The 23,561-nt window shown below is 48.4% G+C and overlaps 1 protein-coding gene across 2 annotated transcripts in view; it reads right to left on the bottom strand.

Moving 5' to 3' along the window:
- The window catches only part of TEKT4 (tektin 4), a 33,677-nt gene extending 10,326 nt beyond the window's left edge, over window positions 1-23,351 (bottom strand). The window contains exons 1-4 of one of the 2 annotated variants that reach the window (XM_073648438.1): window positions 23,266-23,351; window positions 20,830-20,900; window positions 12,137-12,280; window positions 831-1,053 (exon numbers count right to left, since the gene is read on the bottom strand). In XM_073648438.1, the coding sequence (XP_073504539.1) occupies window positions 831-1,053; window positions 12,137-12,280; window positions 20,830-20,900; window positions 23,266-23,280 (453 nt within the window). In that variant the 5' untranslated portion in view covers window positions 23,281-23,351. Of the gene's footprint in view, window positions 1-830; window positions 1,054-12,136; window positions 12,281-20,829; window positions 20,901-22,746 lie in introns of both variants that reach the window. The other variant, XM_073648437.1, reaches the window with a different exon arrangement.
- Between the last annotated feature and the right edge of the window lie 210 nt (window positions 23,352-23,561).

Below are 23,561 nucleotides of genomic sequence, written 5' to 3' on the forward strand. Positions count from 1 at the left end.
GATAGATAATAGATAGATGATAGATAATAGATATATAATAGATAGATGATAGATAATAGATAGATAATAGATAGATGATAGATAGATGATAGATAGATAATAGATAGATAATAGATAATAGATAGATGATAGATAATAGAGAGATAATAGATAATAGATAGATGATAGATAATAGAGAGATAATAGATAGATGATAGATAATAGATAGATGATAGATAATAGATAGATAGATGATAGATGATAGATAATAGATAGATAATAGATAGATAATAGATAGATAGATAGATAGATGATAGATAATAGATAGATGATAGATAATAGATAGATAATAGATAATAGATAGATAGATGATAGATGATAGATAATAGATAGATAATAGATAGATAGATAGATAGATAGATGATAGATAATAGATAGATGATAGATATAGATAGATGATAGATATAGATAGATGATAGATAATAGATAGATAATAGATGGATAATAGATAGATGATAGATAATATATAGATAATAGATGATAGATAATAGATAGATGATAGATAATAGATAGATGGATGGATACACAGACAGTCTGACCCTCATCTCTATGTTCTGCCGTATAAGAGACACAGCCGTCTCCTGGTGGAGTTGCGGCGCCCTCTACTGTTCACATTGGCCAGTACTGTGGTTGAATGTTTGGGCACTGATTCCCCTGATCAGGGTCTATGTAATGACAGATCTATCCCTTTAGGAGGCGATATCAGCCCGTTGCTCTCAGGGCATGCTGGGACTTATAGTGTAGCCACATGGTAATAACCTCGGCTGCAGAGGAGGAGGCATCAGACGTACCTTCTTCAGGTGGTCCTCCAGCTTCCTTTTCACGTCCTCCACCTCCTCGCATCGACTGGCGAAGGCGCTGTTGACGGTGTCGCACTGGGAGCGCAGGTCCTCGGCCGTGTCCTGCAGGATGTGGTCGATCAGGGAGCGCAGGTTGATGGAGGCCATCCTCTCTCGTTCAGCCTTGTATATGTTCTCGTGGCTGTACTGTGCCCAAGACTCCGGCGTGGAGGTGCTGGAAGCACAAAGGGGGCGACCTTCTTAAAGGGGTTGAGCAAAAAAGAAAGAGATAGCCCCAAAGTCTCCAGTGCTGCTGGATGTGGGCGGGGCTATGGTGTGATTGACAGCTGCTCCTTGTGCTATAATTCCTCAACCATTGCTCTGTGGTGTGAGATCCCTAGAAAGTTTTGGTCACAAGACTCTTCTACAAGAGTGAAAAACAAAAATCCAGGAATCCACCAAAGTCATAAACTCTGGAGTTCCCCATTAAATTTCTGGTAATCTCCAAATAATTATGTGTCAGGACGGTGCAGGAAAAAGCTTCTCCTTCATTAGCAGATTAGTCAAGAATGTCAAATAAGCCGATCAAAAATCAATTAGTATTAGCAACAGCGGAGCGGGCAATGATTCTTAGATTTGGAAACAAATTGAAAAAAATAGAAGAAAAGTGAAAAACAAAAAGCCAAGAAGCCTATAAAAACATGGCAGAGACATAAAGGGGTATTTCCATCTCCAAGATCCTATCCCAATATGTAGTAGGTGTAATAATAATAATAATAATATTATTATTTATTATAGCGCCATTTATTCCATGGCAAATACCTCCAATTAGAAATGTAGTATAGTTCTCCTGATTAGCTATGTATCTTACCCTATGTGCAGGGCATTGCAGTAGCTTAGGTATCCATGGTTACGACCACTAACAAGTATAGATCCCTCAAATGCCACCATAACAGGAAAGTATAGATCCCCCGAATGCCACCATAACAGGAAAGTATAGATCTCTCGATCGCCACCATAACAGGAAAGTATAGATCCCCTGATCGCCACCATAGCAGGAAAGAATAGATCCGCCGATCGCCACCGTAACAGAAAAGTATAGATCACCCAAGCGCCACCATAACAGGAAAGTATAGATCCCCCCGATCGCCACCATAACAGGAAAGTATAGATCCCCCGATCGCCACCGTAACAGGAAAGAATAGATCCCCCGATCGCCACCGTAATAGGAAAGAATAGATCCCCCGATCGGCACCGTAACAGAAAAGTATAGATCACTCGAACGCCATCATAACAGGAAAGTATAAATCCCCTGATCGCCACCATAACAGGAAAGTATAGATCCCCCGATTGCTAACATAACAGGAAAGTATAGATCCCCCGATCGCCACCATAACAGTAAAAGTATAGATCCCCCGATCACCACCATAACAGGAAACCAGCCTCGATCAACACTCAGCTTTGGAGGTCACTTGGTTTTCTATGGCGGCCACTAGTGGCCATAAATATATTGCAGGTTTTTTAACTTTTTTTTTTTTTTTTTTTTTTACAGATTTCCCACTTAGGGTTAATTCCATTTATTAAATTGCTGTGTCTGATACAGGACAGGAGGGAATATTAAAAGACCTAATTAAATCTAGGAAGGACTGTGCCTGTAAATAATGGTATAATTGCCGCTCCGGGTGATGAACGAGCATTGATTGCATCCTCTGAGATTTGACGCTCGGGCTTGGAGACCTGACGGGTCCTCGGCTTATCATTTAATAGAGGTGAGTCCTGCGTCCCCTAAAGAAGGATCCGTCCGGACGCTTTACTAATACTAATGTGCCACAAATACATAATACGTTGGCGCCAAACTCATCAGTTTATTGACGCCGTTGGCCAATAGTCCTGAGAAGGAAGGAGAAAAGCAGAGGAGAAAGTGCCATTTGAGTCTGTGACGATCCGATGTGATTCCTCACGGGTCCTAAATGATATAATCTAAGACCCCCAAAGATGTCATTTAGCCATTTACTCTTTGCCCTGAGCCGAAAAAGCCATTAACAGGGTCAAGTGCCGAACCACATAGAGATCTGCCGCCATCTAGTGGTCACTTCACAAAAGGTAAAAAAATTGACAAAATTCAAAACAAGAAGTAAAAAGTAAAAAAAAAACTGTTATGCTTTCTGGTCTTATATTCTCCATGGATTCATGACGTCTCCACTTCTCTGTCTCATTCTCTCCTTACAGCGATGGGAAAAGCAGGATCGGGATAAAGAAAAACCCCAATGTGTGACGGACCCGGCCCCTAATAGGTTCCTACAAGTGTCCCCTCCGAGCTTGTCCTGGTTGTGCCATGTACCATACAATAGGCCTGCAACAGTGAGAAGCAGGGCCGGGGCGAGGGCAAGAGGAGGGAGGCACCAGCCTGGGGCACCACCTCCTGCCAGATGCTGAAAATTATAAAAGGAAAAAAAAAGTTTTAGCCCAGGAGCTGCCACAGAGGGTATTCTGCAAACATCAGCTCAACCTCATACACCGCCCTTCTCACAGATACTTCTCCTCTGATGGATCAGACAAACACAGCTCTACTGCCTCTGACAAACACAGCTCTACTGCCTCTGACAAACACAGCTCTACGGCCTCTGACAAACACAGCTCTACGGCCTCTGACAAACACAGCTCTATGGCCTCTGACAAACACAGCTCTACTGCCTCAGACAAACACAGCTCTACTGCCTCAGACAAACACAGCTCTACGGCCTCTGACAAACACAGCTCTGCTACATGAGACAAGCATTGCTTTACTGTTTATGCATGTACCCCACTATTACCCTACAGCATAAGAGCTGAGGACATTCTCCTCTGCAATGGACCAGCAGGGCCGCAGACATTCTCCTATCCGCTGCACTGGACCAGCAGGGCCACAGACATTCTCCGCTCCGCTGCACTGGACCAGCAGGGCCACAGACATTCTCCGCTCCGCTGCACTGCACCAGCAGGGCCGCAGACATTCTCCTATCCGCTGCACTGGACCAGCAGGGCCGCAGACATTCTCCTATCCGCTGCACTGGACCAGCAGGGCCGCAGACATTCTCCGCTCCGCTGCACTGGACCAGCAGGGCCACAGACATTCTCCGCTCCGCTGCACTGGACCAGCAGGGCCGCAGACATTCTCCGCTCCGCTGCACTAGACCAGCAGGGCCGCAGACATTCTCCGCTCCGCTGCACTGGACCAGCAGGGCCGCAGACATTCTCCGCTCCGCTGCACTAGACCAGCAGGGCCGCAGACATTCTCCGCTCCGCTGCACTGGACCAGCAGGGCCGCAGACATTCTCCGCTCCGCTGCACTGGACCAGCAGGGCCGCAGACATTCTCCGCTCCGCTGCACTGGACCAGCAGGGCCGCAGACATTCTCCGCTCCGCTGCACTAGACCAGCAGGGCCACAGACATTCTCCGCTCCGCTGCACTGGACCAGCAGGGCCGCAGACATTCTCCGCTCCGCTGCACTGGACCAGCAGGGCCACAGACATTCTCCGCTCCGCTGCACTGGACCAGCAGGGCCACAGACATTCTCCGCTCCGCTGCACTGGACCAGCAGGGCCACAGACATTCTCCGCTCCGCTGCACTGGACCAGCAGGGCCGCAGACATTCTCCGCTCCGCTGCTCTGGACCAGCAGGGCCGCAGACATTCTCCACTCCACTGCACTAGACCAGCAGGGCCGCAGACATTCTCCGCTCCGCTGCACTGGACCAGCAGGGCCGCAGACATTCTCCGCTCCGCTGCACTGGACCAGCAGGGCCGCAGACATTCTCCGCTCCGCTGCTCTGGACCAGCAGGGCCGCAGACATTCTCCACTCCACTGCACTAGACCAGCAGGGCCGCAGACATTCTCCGCTCCGCTGCACTGGACCAGCAGGGCCGCAGACATTCTCCGCTCCGCTGCACTGCACCAGCAGGGCCGCAGACATTCTCCGCTCCGCTGCACTAGACCAGCAGGGCCGCAGACATTCTCCGCTCCGCTGCACTGGACCAGCAGGGCCGCAGACATTCTCCGCTCCGCTGCACTAGACCAGCAGGGCCGCAGACATTCTCCGCTCCGCTGCACTGGACCAGCAGGGCCGCAGACATTCTCCGCTCCGCTGCACTGGACCAGCAGGGCCGCAGACATTCTCCGCTCCGCTGCACTAGACCAGCAGGGCCGCAGCCATTCATCGCTCCGCTGCACTGGACCAGCAGGGCCGCAGACATTCTCCGCTCCGCTGCACTAGACCAGCAGGGCCGCAGACATTCTCCGCTCCGCTGCACTAGACCAGCAGGGCCGCCGACATTCTCCGCTCCGCTGCACTAGACCAGCAGGACCGCAGACATCCTCCGCTCCGCTGCACTGGACCAGCAGGGCCGCAGACATTCTCCACTCCACTGCACTAGACCAGCAGGGCCGCAGACATTCTCCGCTCCGCTGCACTGGACCAGCAGGGCCGCAGACATTCTCCGCTCCGCTGCACTGCACCAGCAGGGCCGCAGACATTCTCCGCTCCGCTGCACTAGACCAGCAGGGCCGCAGACATTCTCCGCTCCGCTGCACTGGACCAGCAGGGCCGCAGACATTCTCCGCTCCGCTGCACTGGACCAGCAGGGCCGCAGCCATTCTCCGCTCCGCTGCACTAGACCAGCAGGGCCGCAGCCATTCATCGCTCCGCTGCACTGGACCAGCAGGGCCGCAGACATTCTCCGCTCCGCTGCACTAGACCAGCAGGGCCGCAGACATTCTCCGCTCCGCTGCACTAGACCAGCAGGGCCGCCGACATTCTCCGCTCCGCTGCACTAGACCAGCAGGACCGCAGACATCCTCCGCTCCGCTGCACTGGACCAGCAGGGCCGCAGACATTCTCCGCTCCGCTGCACTAGACCAGCAGGGCCGCAGTCATTCTCCGCTCCGCTGCACTAGACCAGCAGGGCCGCAGACATTCTCCGCTCCGCTGCACTGGACCAGCAGGGCCGCAGACATTCTCCGCTCCGCTGCAATGGACCAGCAGGGCCGCAGACATTCTCCACTCCACTGCTCTGGACCAGCAGGGCCGCAGACATCCTCCGCTCCGCTGCACTGGACCAGCAGGGCCGCAGACATTCTCCGCTCCGCTGCACTAGACCAGCAGGGCCGCAGTCATTCTCCGCTCCGCTGCACTAGACCAGCAGGGCCGCAGTCATTCTCCGCTCCGCTGCACTAGACCAGCAGGGCCGCAGACATTCTCCACTCCACTGCTCTGGACCAGCAGGGCCGCAGACATCCTCCGCTCCGCTGCACTGGACCAGCAGGGCCGCAGACATTCTCCGCTACGCTGCACTAGACCAGCAGGGCCGCAGTCATTCTCCGCTCCGCTGCACTAGACCAGCAGGGCCGCAGACATTCTCCGCTCCGCTGCACTGGACCAGCAGGGCCGCAGACATTCTCCGCTCCGCTGCAATGGACCAGCAGGGCCGCAGACATTCTCCACTCCACTGCTCTGAACCAGCAGGGCCGCAGACATTCTCCGCTCCGCTGCAATGGACCAGCAGGGCCGCAGACATTCTCCGCTCCGCAGCACTGGACCAGCAGGGCCGCAGACATTCTCCACTCCACTGCTCTGGACCAGCAGGGCCGCAGACATTCTCCGCTCCGCTGCTCTGGACCAGCAGGGCTGCAGACATTCTCCGCTCCGCTGCTCTGGACCAGCATGGCCGCAGACATTCTCCGCTTCGCTGCTCTGGACAAGCAGGGATGCTAATAGTAGAACATTAACCTTCATCACCAGGAATCAGTTTTGCACACTTGATGAATCGGATGGTCTGAGGGCCACGTTACCCACGTGATCTCCGGCTATCATCGTGTCCAAGACAAAAAGCGGGCCTCATCGCTGGAGAGGACAGACCTCCATTCCTGCAATCAGAAGACGTCACATGGACCATAGCATGAAGAGGCCTGAACAAGGGAACGGCACACCGGTCCTATTCCCGGGATTATGCTGTGGGGCCATAATGTAAGGGAGCTGGACCCTCTAATCATTCCTGGTGCACCAACAGCTCGGTGCGGCCATTTCTCCAAAGTGTCCCAGGATCCATTTTTCAATCCCACATCACCAAGCAGCATCTAGCCTGTGCTACCGAGAGCAGCCAGGAAAGACTAAACCTGCTCCTACGGCTGCAGCATCTCCAAACTTGTCTCCCATAGAGCACATCAGGGACGTCATTGGTCGGTGATCACACAGGAGCTGCCAGCAGCAGATCTTAATGATTCAGTGACAGAAGCTTTCTCATACAACCATTAATAACCTCACTAATGGCAGCTGAGGCTGTAAGTGCTAGGATTTCTGCTTTAATACCGATCCTATGTACAAGAATATAACTACTATAATACTGCTCCTATGTACAAGAATATAACTACTATAATACTGCCCCCTATGTACAAGAATATAACTACTATAATACTGCCTCCTATGTTCAAGAATATAACTACTATAATACTTTCCTTATGTACAAGAATATAACTACTATAATACTGCTCCTATGTACAAGAATATAACTACTATAACACTGCCCCCAATGTACAAGAATATAACTACTATACTACTGCTCCTATGTACAAGACCATAACGACTATAATACTGCTCCTATATACAAGAATATAACTACTATAATACTGCTCCTATATACAAGAATATAACTACTATAATACTGCCCCCTATGTACAAGAATATAACTACTATAATACTGCTCCTATATACAAGAATATAACTACTATAATACTGCCTCCTATATACAAGAATATAACTACTATAATACTGCCCCCTATCTACAAGAATATAACCACTATAATACTGCCCCCTATGTACAAGAATATAACTACTATAATACTGCCCCTATGTACAAGAATATAACTACTATAATACTGCTCCTATATACAAGAATATAACTACTATAATACTGCTCCTATGTACAAGAATATAACTACTATAATACTGCTCCTATGTACAAGAATATAACTACTATAATACTGCTCCTATATACAAGAATATAACTACTATAATACTGCCCCCTATGTACAAGAATATAACTACTATAATACTGCTCCTATGTACAAGAATATAACTACTATAATACAGCTCCTATGTACAAGAATATAACTACTATAATACTGCCTCCTATGTACAAGAATATAACTACTATAATACTGCCTCCTATGTACAAGAATATAACTACTAGAATACTGCCCTCTATGTACAAGAATATAACTACTATAATACTGCTCCTATGTACAAGAATATAACTACTATAATACAGCTCCTATGTACAAGAATATAACTACTATAATACTGCCTCCTATGTACAAGAATATAACTACTATAATACTGCCCCTATGTACAAGAATATAACTACTAGAATACTGCCCTCTATGTACAAGAATATAACTACTATAATACTGCTCCTATGTACAAGAATATAACTACTATAATACTGCCTCCTATGTACAAGAATATAACTACTAGAATACTGCCCTCTATGTACAAGAATATAACTACTATAATACTGCCCCTATGTACAAGAATATAACTACTATAATACTGCCCCCTATGTACAAGAATATAACTACTATAATACTGCCCCTATGTACAAGAATATAACTCCTATAATACTGCCCCCTATGTACAAGAATATAAGTACTATAATACTGCCCCCTATGTACAAGAATATAAGTACTATAATACTGCCCCCTATGTACAAGAATATAACTACTATAATACTTCTCCTATGTACAAGAATATAACTACTATAATACTGTCCCCTATGTACAAGAATATAACTGCTATAATACTGCTCCTATGTACAAGAATATAACTACCTTAATACTGCCCCCTATGTACAAGAATATAACTACCTTAATACTGCCCCCTATATACAAGAATATAACTACTATAATACTGCCTCCTATGTACAAGAATATAACTACTAGAATACTGCCCTCTATGTACAAGAATATAACTACCTTAATACTGCCCCCTATGTACAAGAATATAACTACCTTAATACTGCCCCCTATGTACAAGAATATAACTACTATAATACTGCCCCCTATGTACAAGAATATAACTACTATAATACTGCTCCTATATACAAGAATATAACTACTATAATATTGTCCCCTATGTACAAGAATATAACTACTATAATATTGTCCCCTATGTACAAGAATATAACTACTATAATACTGCCCCCTGTGTACAAGAATATAACTACTATAATATTGTCCCCTATGTACAAGAATATAACTACTATAATACTGCTCCCTATGTACAAGAATATAACTACTATAATACTGCCCCCTATGTACAAGAATATAACTACTATAATATTGTCCCCTATGTACAAGAATATAACTACTATAATACTGCCCCCTATGTACAAGAATATAACTACTATAATACTGCTCCCTATGTACAAGAATATAACTACTATAATACTGCCCCCTATGTACAAGAATATAACTACTATAATATTGTCCCCTATATACAAGAATATAACTACTATAATACTGACCCTATGTACAAGAATATAACTACTATAATACTGCCCCCTATGTACAAGAATATAACTACTATAATACTGCCCCCTATGTACAAGAATATAACTACTATAATACTGTCCCCTATGTACAAGAATATAACTACTATAATACTGCTCCTATGTACAAGAATATAACTACTATAATACTGCCCCTATGTACAAGAATATAACTACTATAATACTGCTCCTATGTACAAGAATATAACTACTATAATACTGCCCCTATGCGCAAGAATATAACTACTATAATACTGACCCCTATGCACAAGAATATAACTACTATAATACTGCTCCCTATGTACAAGAATATAACTACTATAAACTGCCCCCTATGTATAAGAATATAACTACTATAATACTGCCCCCTATGTACAAGAATATAACTACTATAATACTGCTCCTATGTACAAGAATATAACTACTATAATACTGCCCCTATGTACAAGAATATAACTACTATAATACTGCCCCCTATGTACAAGAATATAACTACTATAATACTGCTCCTATGTACAAGAATATAATTACTATAATACTGCCCCTATGTACAAGAATATAACTACTATAATACTGCTCCTATGTACAAGAATATAACTACTATAATACTGCTCCTATGTACAAGAATATAGCTACTATAATACTGCTCCTATGTACAAGAATATAGCTACTATAATACTGCTCCTATGTACAAGAATATAGCTACTATAATACTGCTCCTATGTACAAGAATATAGCTACTATAATACTGCTCCTATGTACAAGAATATAACTACTATAATACTGCCCCCTATGTACAAGAATATAACTACTATAATACTGCCCCTATGTACAAGAATATAACTACTATAATACTGCTCCTATGTACAAGAATATAACTACTATAATACTGCTCCTATGTACAAGAATATATCTACTATAATACTGCCCCTATGTACAAGAATATAACTACTATAATACTGCCCCTATGTACAAGAATATAACTACTATAATACTGCTCCTATGTACAAGAATATAACTACTATAATACTGCCCCTATGTACAAGAATATAACTACTATAATACTGCCCCTATGTACAAGAATATAACTACTATAATACTGCCCCTATGTACAAGAATATAACTACTATAATACTGCCCCTATGTACAAGAATATAACTACTATAATACTGCTCCTATGTACAAGAATATATCTACTATAATACTGCCCCTATGTACAAGAATATAACTACTATAATACTGCCCCTATGTACAAGAATATAACTACTATAATACTGCTCCTATGTACAAGAATATAACTACTATAATACTGCCCCTATGTACAAGAATATGACTACTATAATACTGTCCCCTATGTACAAGAATATAACTACTATAATACTGCTCCTATGTACAAGAATATAACTACTATAATACTGACTCTATGTACAAGAATATAACTACTATAATACTGCTCCTATGTACAAGAATATAACAACTATAATACTGCCCCCTATGTACAAGAATATAACTACTATAATACTGCCCCCTGTGTACAAGAATATAACTACTATAATACTGCTCCTATGTACAAGAATATAACTACTATAATACTGCTCCTATGTACAAGAATATAACTACCATAATACTGCCCCCTATGTACAAGAATATAACTACTATAATACTGCCCCCTATGTACAAGAATATAACTACTATAATACTGCCCCCTATGCACAAGAATATAACTACTATAATACTACCCCCTATGTACAAGAATATAACTACTATAATACTGCCCCCTATGTACAAGAATATAACTACTATAATACTGCCCCTATGTACAAGAATATAACTACTATAATACTGCCCCCTATGTACAAGAATATAACTACTATAATACTGCTCCTATGTACAAGAATATAACTACTATAATACTGCCCCTATGTACAAGAATATAACTACTATAATACTGCCCCCTATGTACAAGAATATAACTACTATAATACTGCTCCTATGTACAAGAATATAACTACTATAATACTGCCCCCTATGTACAAGAATATAACTACTATAATACTGCCCCCTATGTACAAGAATATAACTACTATAATACTGCTCCTATGTACAAGAATATAACTACTATAATACTGCCCCCTATGTACAAGAATATAACTACTATAATACTGCCCCTATGTACAAGAATAAAACTACTATAATACTGCCCCCTATGTACAAGAATATAACTACTATAATACTGCCCCCTATGTACAAGAATATAATTACTATAATACTGCCTCCTATGTACAGGAATACAAGTACTATCAGACATACATGTGGATGTATATTTGTAGGATGAGGTTTCTGATCACACCAGTTTATGAATATGCAGAGATTTATTTAGTCTTTTCCAGATGAGAGAACAGATGTAATAGGACTGCGATGCTTCAATGCTGGGAAATAATTGATTCTGTAATACCTGCCACGGTTTAATATTTGCACCTCGTAGACCCGCTGACGGTGACAGGACGATCAGCGCACTGGAGGGACTCATTAAAGATAAAAGGCAGCAGTCAGTCAGACGCTTCCACAGACAAAACAGCTCCAGGGCAAAAACATCAGCGCCGGGGATTGTCTTTCCCTAAATATTGGACGGCTACTTAAACTTATAATGACAAACAGCTCCTTGTATCTCAGCTTTTTAGATCCTGATTAGTGTGATATTGGGGTAAACGGTTCCCCCTTATTATTTTTCGACTTACTTGTCCTCACATTTGGATGAGTTGTGATGGAACTGGATGTCGGTGCTTTGATTGTTGTATCTTCCGCACTGGTTGTCGATGTCGTACGCCTCCACCTTGTCAGACCAGTCCATCTCCAGCTTCTCTTTGACGTCCCTGTTCTGCCTGAAGGTAAAGAAACAAAAAAAAAGGATTAGAATTCATTTTTAAAGGGTCCATACATGTGTAGATAGTAGGGAAGTTCCTTCCAGGGCTCTTGTCAAAAATGCTTAAGCTATATACAATGCATACCAGTTCACAGAGGGGGACGGGATGTCCCCAAGCTAAAAGGAACCCAGTCTTGCCTGCCAGAAGGAGTCTTGAAGGCTTTTTCCATTTTGTGGCTTTAATTCTTTGGAGAAATGTAAGGAATCCTAGGTAAAAATGTGTCAATGCTCCTCGAGGGAGGTGGAATGTCAGAGCTCCTCGGGGGAGGTGGAATGTCAGAGCTCCTCGGGGGAGGTGGAATGTCAGAGCTCCTCGGGGGAGGTGGAATGTCAGCGCTCCTCGGGGGAGGTGGAATGTCAGAGCTCCTCGGGGGAGGTGGAATGTCAGAGCTCCTCGGGGGAGGTGGAATGTCAGCGCTCCTCGGGGGAGGTGGAATGTCAGCGCTCCTCGGGGGAGGTGGAATGTCAGCGCTCCTCGGGGGAGGTGGGGGGGAGGTGGAATGTCAGAGCTCCTGGGGGGGAGGTGGAATGTCAGAGCTCCTCGGGGGAGGTGGAATGTCAGCGCTCCTCGGGGGAGGTGGAATGTCAGCGCTCCTCGGGGGAGGTGGAATGTCAGCGCTCCTCGGGGGAGGTGGAATGTCAGCGCTCCTCGGGGGAAGTGGAATGTCAGTGCTCCTCGGGGGAGGTGGAATGTCAGAGCTCCTCGGGGAGGTGGAATGTCAGAGCTCCTCAGGGGAGGTGGAATGTCAGAGCTCCTCAGGGGAGGTGGAATGTCAGAGCTCCTCGGGGAGGTGGAATGTCAGAGCTCCTCAGGGGAGGTGGAATGTCAGAGCTCCTCGGGGAGGTGTAATGTCAGTGCTCCTCGGGGGAGGTGGAATATCAGTGCTCCTCGGGGGAGGTGGAATGTCAGTGCTCCTCGGGGAGGTGGAATGTCAGTGCTCCTCGGGGAGGTGGAATGTCAGTGCTCCTCGGGGAGGTGGAATGTCAGTGCTCCTCGGGGAGGTGGAATGTCAGAGCTCCTCGGGGGAGGTGGAATGTCAGTGCTCCTCGGGGGAGGTGGAATGTCAGAGCTCCTCGGGGGAGGTGGAATGTCAGAGCTCCTCGGGGGAGGTGGAATGTCAGAGCTCCTCGGGGGAGGTGGAATGTCAGAGCTCCTCGGGGGAGGTGGAATATCAGTGCTCCTCGGGGGAGGTGGAATATCAGTGCTCCTCGGGGGAGGTGGAATGTCAGTGCTCCTCGGGGGAAGTGGAATGTCAGTGCTCCTCGGGGGAGGTGGAATGTCAGTGCTCCTCGGGAGAGGTGGAATGTCAGAGCTCCTCGGGGGAGGTGGAATGTCAGAGCTCCTCGGGGGAGGTGGAATGTCAGAGCTCCTCGGGGGAGGTGGAATGTCAGTGCTCCTCGGGGGAGGCGGAATGTCAGAGCTCCTCGGGGGAGGCGGAATGTCAGAGCTCCTCGGGGGAGGCGGAATGTTAGTGCTCCTCGGGGGAGGCGGAATGTCTGTGCTCCTCGGGGGAGGTGTAGTGTCAGTGCTCCTCGGGGGAGGTGGAATGTCAGAGCTCCTCGGGGGAGGTGGAATGTCAGAGCTCCTCGGGGGAGGTGGAATGTCAGTGCTCCTCGGGGGAGGTGGAATGTCAGAGCTCCTCGGGGGAGGTGGAATGTCAGAGCTCCTCAGGGGAGGTGGAATGTCAGAGCTCCTCGGGGGAGGTGGAATGTCAGAGCTCCTCGGGGAAGGTGTAATGTCAGTGCTTCTGGGGGAGGTGTAATGTCAGAGCTCCTCAGGGGAGGTGAAATGTCAGAGCTCCTCAGGGGAGGTGGAATGTCAGAGCTCCTCAGGGGAGGTGGAATGTCAGAGCTCCTCAGGGGAGGTGGAATGTCAGTGCTCCTCAGAGGAGGTGAAATGTCAGAGCTCCTCAGCGGAGGTGAAATGTCAGAGCTCCTCAGGGGAGGTGGAATGTCAGTGCTCCTCAGGGGAGGTGGAATGTCAGAGCTCCTCAGGGGAGGTGGAATGTCAGAGCTCCTCAGGGGAGGTGGAATGTCAGTGCTGCTCAGGGGAGGTGTAATGTCAGTGCTCCTCAGGGTAGGTGGAACGTCAGCGATCGCCGGAAGTGGAATGTCAGCGCTCCTCGGGGACGGTGTAATGTCAGTGCTTCTGGGGGAGGTGTAATGTCAGAGCTCCTCGGGGAAGGTGTAATGTCAGAGCTCCTCGGGGAAGGTGTAATGTCAGTGCTTCTGGGGGAGGTGTAATGTCAGAGCTCCTCAGGGGAGGTGTAATGTCAGTGCTGCTCAGGGGAGGTGGAATGTCAGAGCTCCTCAGGGGAGGTGGAATGTCAGAGCTCCTCAGGGGAGGTGGAATGTCAGTGCTCCTCAGGGGAGGTGGAATGTCAGTGCTCCTCAGGGGAGGTGGAATGTCAGTGCTCCTCGGGGGAGGTGGAATGTCAGTGTTCCTCGGTGAGGTGGAATGTCAGAGCTCCTCAGGGGAGGTGGAATGTCAGTGCTCCTCAGGGGAGGTGGAATGTCAGAGCTCCTCGTGGGAGGTCTAATGTCAGTGCTCCTCGGGGGAGGTGGAATGTCTGTGCTCCTCGGGGGAGGTGGAATGTCAGAGCTCCTCGGGGGAGGTGGAATGTCAGTGCTCCTCGGGGGAGGTGGAATGTCAGTGCTCCTCGGGGGAGGTGGAATGTCAGTGCTCCTCAGGGGAGGTGGAATGTCAGAGCTCCTCAGGGGAGGTGGAATGTCAGAGCTCCTCAGGGGAGGTGGAATGTCTGTGCTCCTCAGGGGAGGTGGAATGTCTGTGCTCCTCAGGGGAGGTGGAATGTCTGTGCTCCCCGGGGGAGGTGGAGTGTCAGTGTTCCCCAGGGTAGGTGGAGTGTCAGTGCTCCTCGGAGGAGGCGGAATAATAGTGCTCCTCAGTGTAGGTGGAACGTCAGCGATCGCAGGGGGAAGTGGAATGTCAGCGCTCCTCGGGGAAGGTGTAATGTCAGTGCTTCTGGGGGAGGTGTAATGTCAGAGCTCCTCAGGGGAGGGGCTTAAATTAACATAGTATAATTTTCTTTACGTATTAAAACTGCCTAAGAGAGAACTACAGTCATTGATGGCGTCAGCAACCAATAAAAATCATCTTTAGCTAAAAAAGTGGACTCTGATTGGATGTTATGGGAGATCATTTTTGACAACTTTTAATATGTAAAGGTCATTGAATGCGCATAAATAATTATTTCAAAACATCCTAAACTAGATGAACAACAAATCACATGTATCTGTCCCACTTACTGGACTGGAGGTGCCCAATAGTCTGGGAAATCTCACACTACAGAATCGTTACAGCCCTAAGTCCCTGTAATGAATAATCCAGCACTGTGACAGTCCAGAGTCCCTGTAATGTACAGTCCAGCACTGTGACAGTCCAGAGTTCCTGTAATGTACAGTCCAGCACTGTGACAGTCCAGAGTCCCTGTAATGTACAGTCCAGCACTGTGACAGTCCAGAGTCCCTGTAATGAACAGTCCAGCACTGTGACAGTCCAGAGTCCCTGTAATGAACAGTCCAGCACTGTGACAGTCCAGAGTCCCTGTAATGTACAGTCCAGCATTGTGACAGTCCAGAATCCCTGTAATGTACAGTCCAGCATTGTGACAGTCCAGAGTCCCTGTAATGTACAGTCCAGCACTGTGACAGTCCAGAATCCCTGTAATGAACAGTCCAGCATCGTGACAGTCCAGAGTCCCAGTAATGAACAGTCCAGCACTGTGACAGTCCAGAGTCCCTGTAATGAACAGTCCAGCACTGTGACAGTCCAGAGTCCCTGTAATGAACAGTCCAGCATCGTGACAGTCCAGAGTCCCTGTAATGAACAGTCCAGAGTCCCAGTAATGTACAGTCCAGCATTGTGACAGTCCAGAGTCCCTGTAATGTACAGTCCAGCATTGTGACAGTCCAGAATCCCTGTAATGTACAGTCCAGCATTGTGACAGTCCAGAGTCCCAGTAATGTACAGTCCAGCATTGTGACAGTCCAGAGTCCCTGTAATGTACAGTCCAGCATTGTGACAGTCCAGAGTCCCAGTAATGTACAGTCCAGCATTGTGACAGTCCAGAGTCCCTGTAATGAACAGTCCAGCACTGTGACAGTCCAGAGTCCCTGTAATGAACAGTTCAGCATCGTGACAGTCCAGAGTCCCTGTAATGTACAGTCCAGCACTGTGACAGTCCAGAGTCCCTGTAATGAACAGTCCAGCATTGTGACAGTCCAGAGTCCCTGTAATGAACAGTCCAGCACTGTGACAGTCCAGAGTCCCTGTAATGAACAGTCCAGCACTGTGACAGTCCAGAGTCCCTGTAATGAACAGTCCAGCACTGTGACAGTCCAGAGTCCCTGTAATGAACAGTTCAGCATCGTGACAGTCCAGAGTCCCTGTAATGTACAGTCCAGCACTGTGACAGTCCAGAGTCCCTGTAATGAACAGTCCAGCACTGTGACAGTCCAGAGTCCCTGTAATGAACAGTCCAGCATTGTGACAGTCCAGAGTCCCTGTAATGAACAGTCCAGCACTGTGACAGTCCAGAGTCCCTGTAATGAACAGTCCAGCACTGTGACAGTCCAGAGTCCCTGTAATGAACAGTCCAGCATCGTGACAGTCCGGAGTCCCTGTAACCCTACAGAAATTGCCCTGGATATGTAGATCCTGCCGGTCCCCAGGAATAATGCTGCGGGTCACACTGGGAAGTTTCTCTAAGTCTACAGGAGAGACCGGATGCAACAACTTCTCCAACTTTAGTTGTCAGACTCTTGTACTAGTCAGTACTTTCTCTAGAAGAGTCTCGGACTCGTTAGTCATCTAGAGGAGCCTCGTCACTTGTTTCCAGTCACTTTCTCTCTTCTTTTTCCTTTTGTGTATTCCCGGAGCCGCTTCCTCCATGACCTGGAAGATAATATCGAGATCCATCTTCAGGCTTCAAAGTCGTCTCAGATGTTCTGCTCCTTTCTATCTCGTCAGTCACCTCCAGGAGAGCGGAGCTGTCACTCCATCCATCAGGCACTTCTGCCTCTCCCGTAACCTCTGACCTCTCCCTTCTCCAAGACTTATCCGTCTTCTTGTCACACGTGATCAAACCAGCGCTGACCGCTCATCTCCAGACGCCATCAGTGACTGCAACAAAACCAAGCTCCGTTCCGCTGGTAAAGCACGGCGCGTCTATATGAACCTTTGTAGTAGCTCCTTCAGGGGAAAACCAGCATCTTCTACGCCTACACCCGCCTGTCCTTCCCTTTCTGTCTGTAGATTAGAAGCCTCCTCTATGAGAAGGAAAACTGTTTAGAAAGAGTAGAGAGGGAGGAGGAGGATGCAGCTGCAGATTCTGCAACATAGAGAGGGAAGAGGGGGATGCAGCTGCAGATTCTGCAACATAGAGAGGGAAGAGGGGGATGCAGCTGCAGATTCTGCAACATAGAGAGGGAAGAGGGGGATGCAGCTGCAGATTCTGCAACATAGAGAGGGAAGAGGAGGATGCAGCTGCAGATTCTGCAACATAGAGAGGGAAGAGGGGGATGCAGCTGCAGATTCTGCAACATAGAGAGGGAGGAGGAGGATGCAGCTGCAGATTCTGCAACATAGAGAGGGAAGAGGGGGATGCAGCTGGAGATTCTCCAGCATAGAGAGGGAGGAGGGGGATGCAGCTGCAGATTCTGCAACATAGAGAGGGAAGAGGGGGATGCAGCTGCAGATTCTGCAACATGGAGAGGGAAGAGGGGGATGCAGCTGCAGATTCTGCAACATGGAGAGGGAAGAGGGGGATGCAGCTGCAGATTCTGCAACATGGAGAGGGAAGAGGGGGATGCAGCTGCAGATTCTCCAGCATAGAGAGGGAGGAGGGGGATGCAGCTGCAGATTCTCCAGCATAGAGAGGGAGGAGGGGGATGCAGCTGCAGATTCTGCAACATAGAGAGGGAAGAGGGGGATGCAGCTGCAGATTCTGCAACATAGAGAGGGAAGAGGGGGATGCAGCTGCAGATTCTCCAGCATAGAGAGGGAGGAGGGGGATGCAGCGGCAGATTCTGCAACATAGAGAGGGAAGAGGGGGATGCAGCTGCAGATTCTCCAGCATAGAGAGGGAGGAGGGGGATGCAGTTGCAGATTCTGCAGCATAGAGAGGGAGGAGGTGGATGCAGCTGCAGATTCTCCAGCATAGAGAGGGAGGAGGGGGATGCAGCTGCAGTTTCTGCAACATAAAGAGGGAAGAGGGGGATGCAGCTGCAGATTCTGCAACATAGAGAGGGAAGAGGGGGATGCAGCTGCAGATTCTGCAACATAGAGAGGGAAGAGGGGGATGCAGCTGCAGATTCTGCAGCATAGAGAGGGAGGAGGTGGATGCAGCTGCAGATTCTCCAGCATAGAGAGGGAGGAGGGGGATGCAGCTGCAGATTCTCCAGCATAGAGAGGGAGGAGGTGGATGCAGCTGCAGATTCTCCAGCATAGAGAGGGAGGAGGGGGATGCAGCTGCAGATTCTCCAGCATAGAGAGGGAGGAGGGGGATGCAGCTGCAGATTCTGCAACATAGAGAGGGATGAGGGGGGATGCAGCTGCAGATTCTTCAGCATAGAGAGGGAGGAGGGGGATGCAGCAGCAGATTCTGCAGCATAGAGAGGGAGGAGGTGGATGCAGCTGCAGATTCTCCAGCATAGAGAGGGAGGAGGGGGATGCAGCTGCAGTTTCTGCAACATAAAGAGGGAAGAGGGGGATGCAGCTGCAGATTCTGCAACATAGAGAGGGAAGAGGGGGATGCAGCTGCAGATTCTGCAACATAGAGAGGGAAGAGGGGGATGCAGCTGCAGATTCTGCAGCATAGAGAGGGAGGAGGTGGATGCAGCTGCAGATTCTCCAGCATAGAGAGGGAGGAGGGGGATGCAGCTGCAGATTCTCCAGCATAGAGAGGGAGGAGGTGGATGCAGCTGCAGATTCTCCAGCATAGAGAGGGAGGAGGGGGATGCAGCTGCAGATTCTCCAGCATAGAGAGGGAGGAGGGGGATGCAGCTGCAGATTCTGCAACATAGAGAGGGATGAGGGGGGATGCAGCTGCAGATTCTTCAGCATAGAGAGGGAGGAGGGGGATGCAGCAGCAGATTCTGCAGCATAGAGAGGGAGGAGGTGGATGCAGCTGCAGTTTCTCAGGCGTAGAGAGGGAGGAGGGGGATGCAGCGTCAGATTCTTCAGCATAGAGAGGGAGGAGGGGGGTGCAGCTGCAGATTCTCCAGCATAGAGATGTTAGAGGGGGGTGCAGCGGCAGATTCTGCAGCATAGAGAGGGGGGAAAGAGGAGAAGTGGACAAACTTGTGACTCTCCTATAGAGATGAAAGAACGGTAGGTGGTCCAGATCCTTAAAAACTGAACATCTTATATACAGGGCTCAGGTTTCAGACTGCTCATTAAATACTAGGGCAGCTGGATGTCGGGGGACTGACAGATAGAGACTGCCAGGGACACTGGGAAAAGTAAGAAGAGGTTTTCACCTGTGTTCTGTGTATGGGGTAGAGACAGTGACAGTCCCTGTTGGTCCCAGTGATCATGTGACGGGTTACTGCTGGGTCTAACTGGATCCCACACAGCCCTAATAGTGACGACTGTCAGACAGATTTCCTCTGTAACTGGAAAAGTAGATTGTAAACCACAAAAAGTGATGCTGCACCTGCAGTACTGTCTGCGACCAGCAGGTGGTAACAGATTGCAGCATTAGATCATTTCTGCATCTTTCGCCATCTGCTGGTGATGAACAGTATTGCATTTTTTATTATTATTACTTTTGACAGTGTATCTGACACCTGTGACCCGTCTATACGTGCAGCCATCATGGAGACCAGACATCAGTCACACCACTGCTTATCAATGAGTCTAACCTATTACAGTTAATGATTAAGTCGAGTCTTAGGAAACGGGACGGTGAAACGGACAGAAGAGATGAACTGCGACGCTTATCTCTTCCCAGATCCTGTGTTTCAACCTCTCAGCAGTATTGATAGGGTTTATGGTCCTGAGGGTTATCCGCACCATTCGTTTTAATGCAGGATATTGTAAAACCACTCTGAGGCTTCATTAAGTGCTTGCAGGCAGCTTAAAGGGATAGCGCGCTGTTAATCTGTTTATCTGGAGGCGATCTGCTGAGCACGTGACCCCCCTGCACAAGGATGGATCATACGGAGCCCCTATACCCACAGTCATAGCCTACAATTATATGGGGGTGCAATGCATGGCTTGTTATAAGGGTACTTGCACTATTCAGGGGGCCAAGGTAATGATCAGGCAGATCTGAACAATCTCAGAGAGGACGGCTGGGATGGCTTATAGTTAATAATTTATGACAAGTTTTATAATAAATAAGAACATATGGAAAATCCCAACTAAGTGAAGAATTTATGCAATACAAGATTTGGCCACCAGGTGGCAGCACAGGACAGCAGTGAAGTAGAGTATATAGTGTAATACAGAGAGTGAGGGCCGCAGACCCCGGACCCCAGCGTTACCTGATCTGCTGGATGCTCTGCTCCAGGGTCCGGCGCAGGAGATCTTGGATGTTTCTAATCAGATCTACCTCCTACAACACAGAAATAACATAAACTATCATCAGAAATGACATCAGCAGATGAAGGGCATACACTTAGGGATGATGAGGATGATGATGGTGGCTGAGGTGTAACTACAATAGGTGCAGGGGCTGCAATAGCAACCGAGCCCTGGAGACCGGGGGCCCATATGAAAAGTCTATCACTATTAAAGATCTCCAATATTGGGGCCCACAAGCTTCAAGATATGTCACTGGATGGTGGTGATAGTATGGGGGATGATGGAGGTGATAATGATCATGATGGTGGAGGACTTTGTGATGTTGATGGGTGTAATATGATGATGGAGGTAATGATTATGGAAGAGGTGAATGGGTTGATGATGGAGGATGATGATGATGATGAGGGTTATGATGATGATAGAGGTGATGGTGACAATGAACGGGTTATAGTGGAGGATGATGGAGGTGATAGTGCAGGTAAAGATGATGACAGAGCATGGTGGGTGTGATGGAGGTGATGATGGTAGGTGTGGTGATGATGATGAAGGCATTGGAGGATGATGGGTGTAATGATGATGATGGTGGAAGTAATGAAGAGGATGATGGGGGTGAAAGTGCAGGTGATGATGATGATGATGGGGGTGATAGTGCAGGTAATGATGATGATGGGAGTGATATTGCAGGTGATGATGATGGGGGTGATAGTGCAGGTGATGATGATGATGATGGTGATGATGATGATGGAGGTGATAGTGCAGGTGATGATGGAGGATGATGATGATGGAGGATGATGATGATGATGGTGGTGATGATGGTGGTGGTGATGATGGTGGTGATGATGGTGGTGATAGTGCAGGTAATGATGATGATGATGGAGGATGATGATGGAGGATGATGATGATGATGATGGAGGATGATGATGATGGTGGTGATAGTGCAGGTAATGATGATGATGGGGGTGATAGTGCAGGTGATGATGATGATGATGATGGGGGTGATAGTGCAGGTGATGATGGAGGATGATGATGATGATGGAGGATGATGATGATGGAGGATGATGATGATGGTGGATGATGATGATGGTGGTGGTGATAGTGCAGGTAATGATGATGGGGGTGATAGTGCAGGTGATGATGATGATGATGGGGGTGATAGTGCAGGTGATGATGATGATGGGGGTGATAGTGCAGGTGATGATGATGATGATGGGGGTGATAGTGCAGGTGATGATGATGATGATGGGGGTGATAGTGCAGGTGATGATGATGATGATGATGGGGGTGATAGTGCAGGTGATGATGATGATGATGGGGGTGATAGTGCAGGTGATGATGGAGGATGATAATGATGGAGGATGATGATGATGATGGAGGATGATGGGGGTGATAGTGCAGGTGATGATGATGGTGGTGATGATGATGGTGGTGATAGTGCAGGTAATGATGATGATGGGGGTGATAGTGCAGGTGATGATGATGATGATGGGGGTGATAGTGCAGGTGATGATGATGATGGTGGTGATAGTGCAGGTGATGATGGAGGATGATAATGATGGAGGATGATGATGGAGGATGATGGTGGTGATAGTGCAGGTAATGATGATGATGATGGAGGATGATGATGATGATGGAGGATGATGATGATGGTGGTGATGATGATGGTGGTGATAGTGCAGGTAATGATGATGATGGGGGAGATAGTGCAGGTGATGATGATGATGATGGGGGTGATATTGCAGGTGATGATGATGATAATGGTGGTGATAGTGCAGGTGATGATGGAGGATGATAATGATGGAGGATAATGGGGGTGATAGTGTAGGTGATGATGGTGGTGATGCTGATGGTGGTGCTCCCCCCGGTGCGGGTCCCGTTACCCTCAGCAGCTCCCGCTCCGCGCCGTCCCGCACCAGCTCCGCCCCCGTCCTCCGCTCCCGGCTCTGCAGGTTGTCCCGGGCGATGCTGTACGGGAGCTCGGTGGCGTCCAGCGCCCTCTGCAGGCGGCCCTTCTCCCGGAGGAGCAGCTCGGTCTCGGCCGCCACCTCCCGGACCTCCCGCTCCAGCTCCGCCCGCCAGAAGTGCAGCTCCAGCAGCCGCTCCCCCAGCCCCCGGGTGGCGTCCGCCTGGCTCCGCTGCGCCCGGGCCTCGCACTCCGCCGCCAGCTGCTTGGCCTCATGCCGCAGCCGCTCCGAGCTGTCGCGGTCAGACAGCGCCCGGTAGTAGGCCGTGTACCCGCCCTGCGTCCACTCCTCCAGCAGATACTTGGCGGTGCGGAAGCCGGAGGTGGCGAGGCCGGAGGACGAGTGCTCCCCGGTGTTGTAGGCCGGCTCCGCCGTGTGCACGGGCAGGCTCTCCGCGGGGACGCTCTGCGGGGCCGGCGGGCGGGAGACGAGCACCTGAGCGGCGGACATGGTGACCGGACGCTTCTGACAGCCCTCAGTCGCTATGACAACGCTGTAAACTATCAGGTAGTGCGGCGTCCTGTTGCTAGGAGACTAACATTCAAAGCGAGGCTGCGTCATGTGACCAAGGAAGAGGCAGCCAATCACAGACAGAGAGGCGCGGCTGCTCCTGTTACTATGGTGATACGTAACACTATCACTACGTTCTGCATCCTGTTACTAAGAGACAGCTTCCTAGTGACAAGCAGCCAATCACAGACTGTCCTTATGAATATTTAATTAGAAAGAGC

This window comes from Phyllobates terribilis, unplaced genomic scaffold (assembly GCF_046119375.1).
Source record: "Phyllobates terribilis strain yellow unplaced genomic scaffold, ASM4611937v1 Scaffold_9__5_contigs__length_417890890, whole genome shotgun sequence".
NCBI lineage: Eukaryota > Metazoa > Chordata > Amphibia > Anura > Dendrobatidae > Phyllobates > Phyllobates terribilis.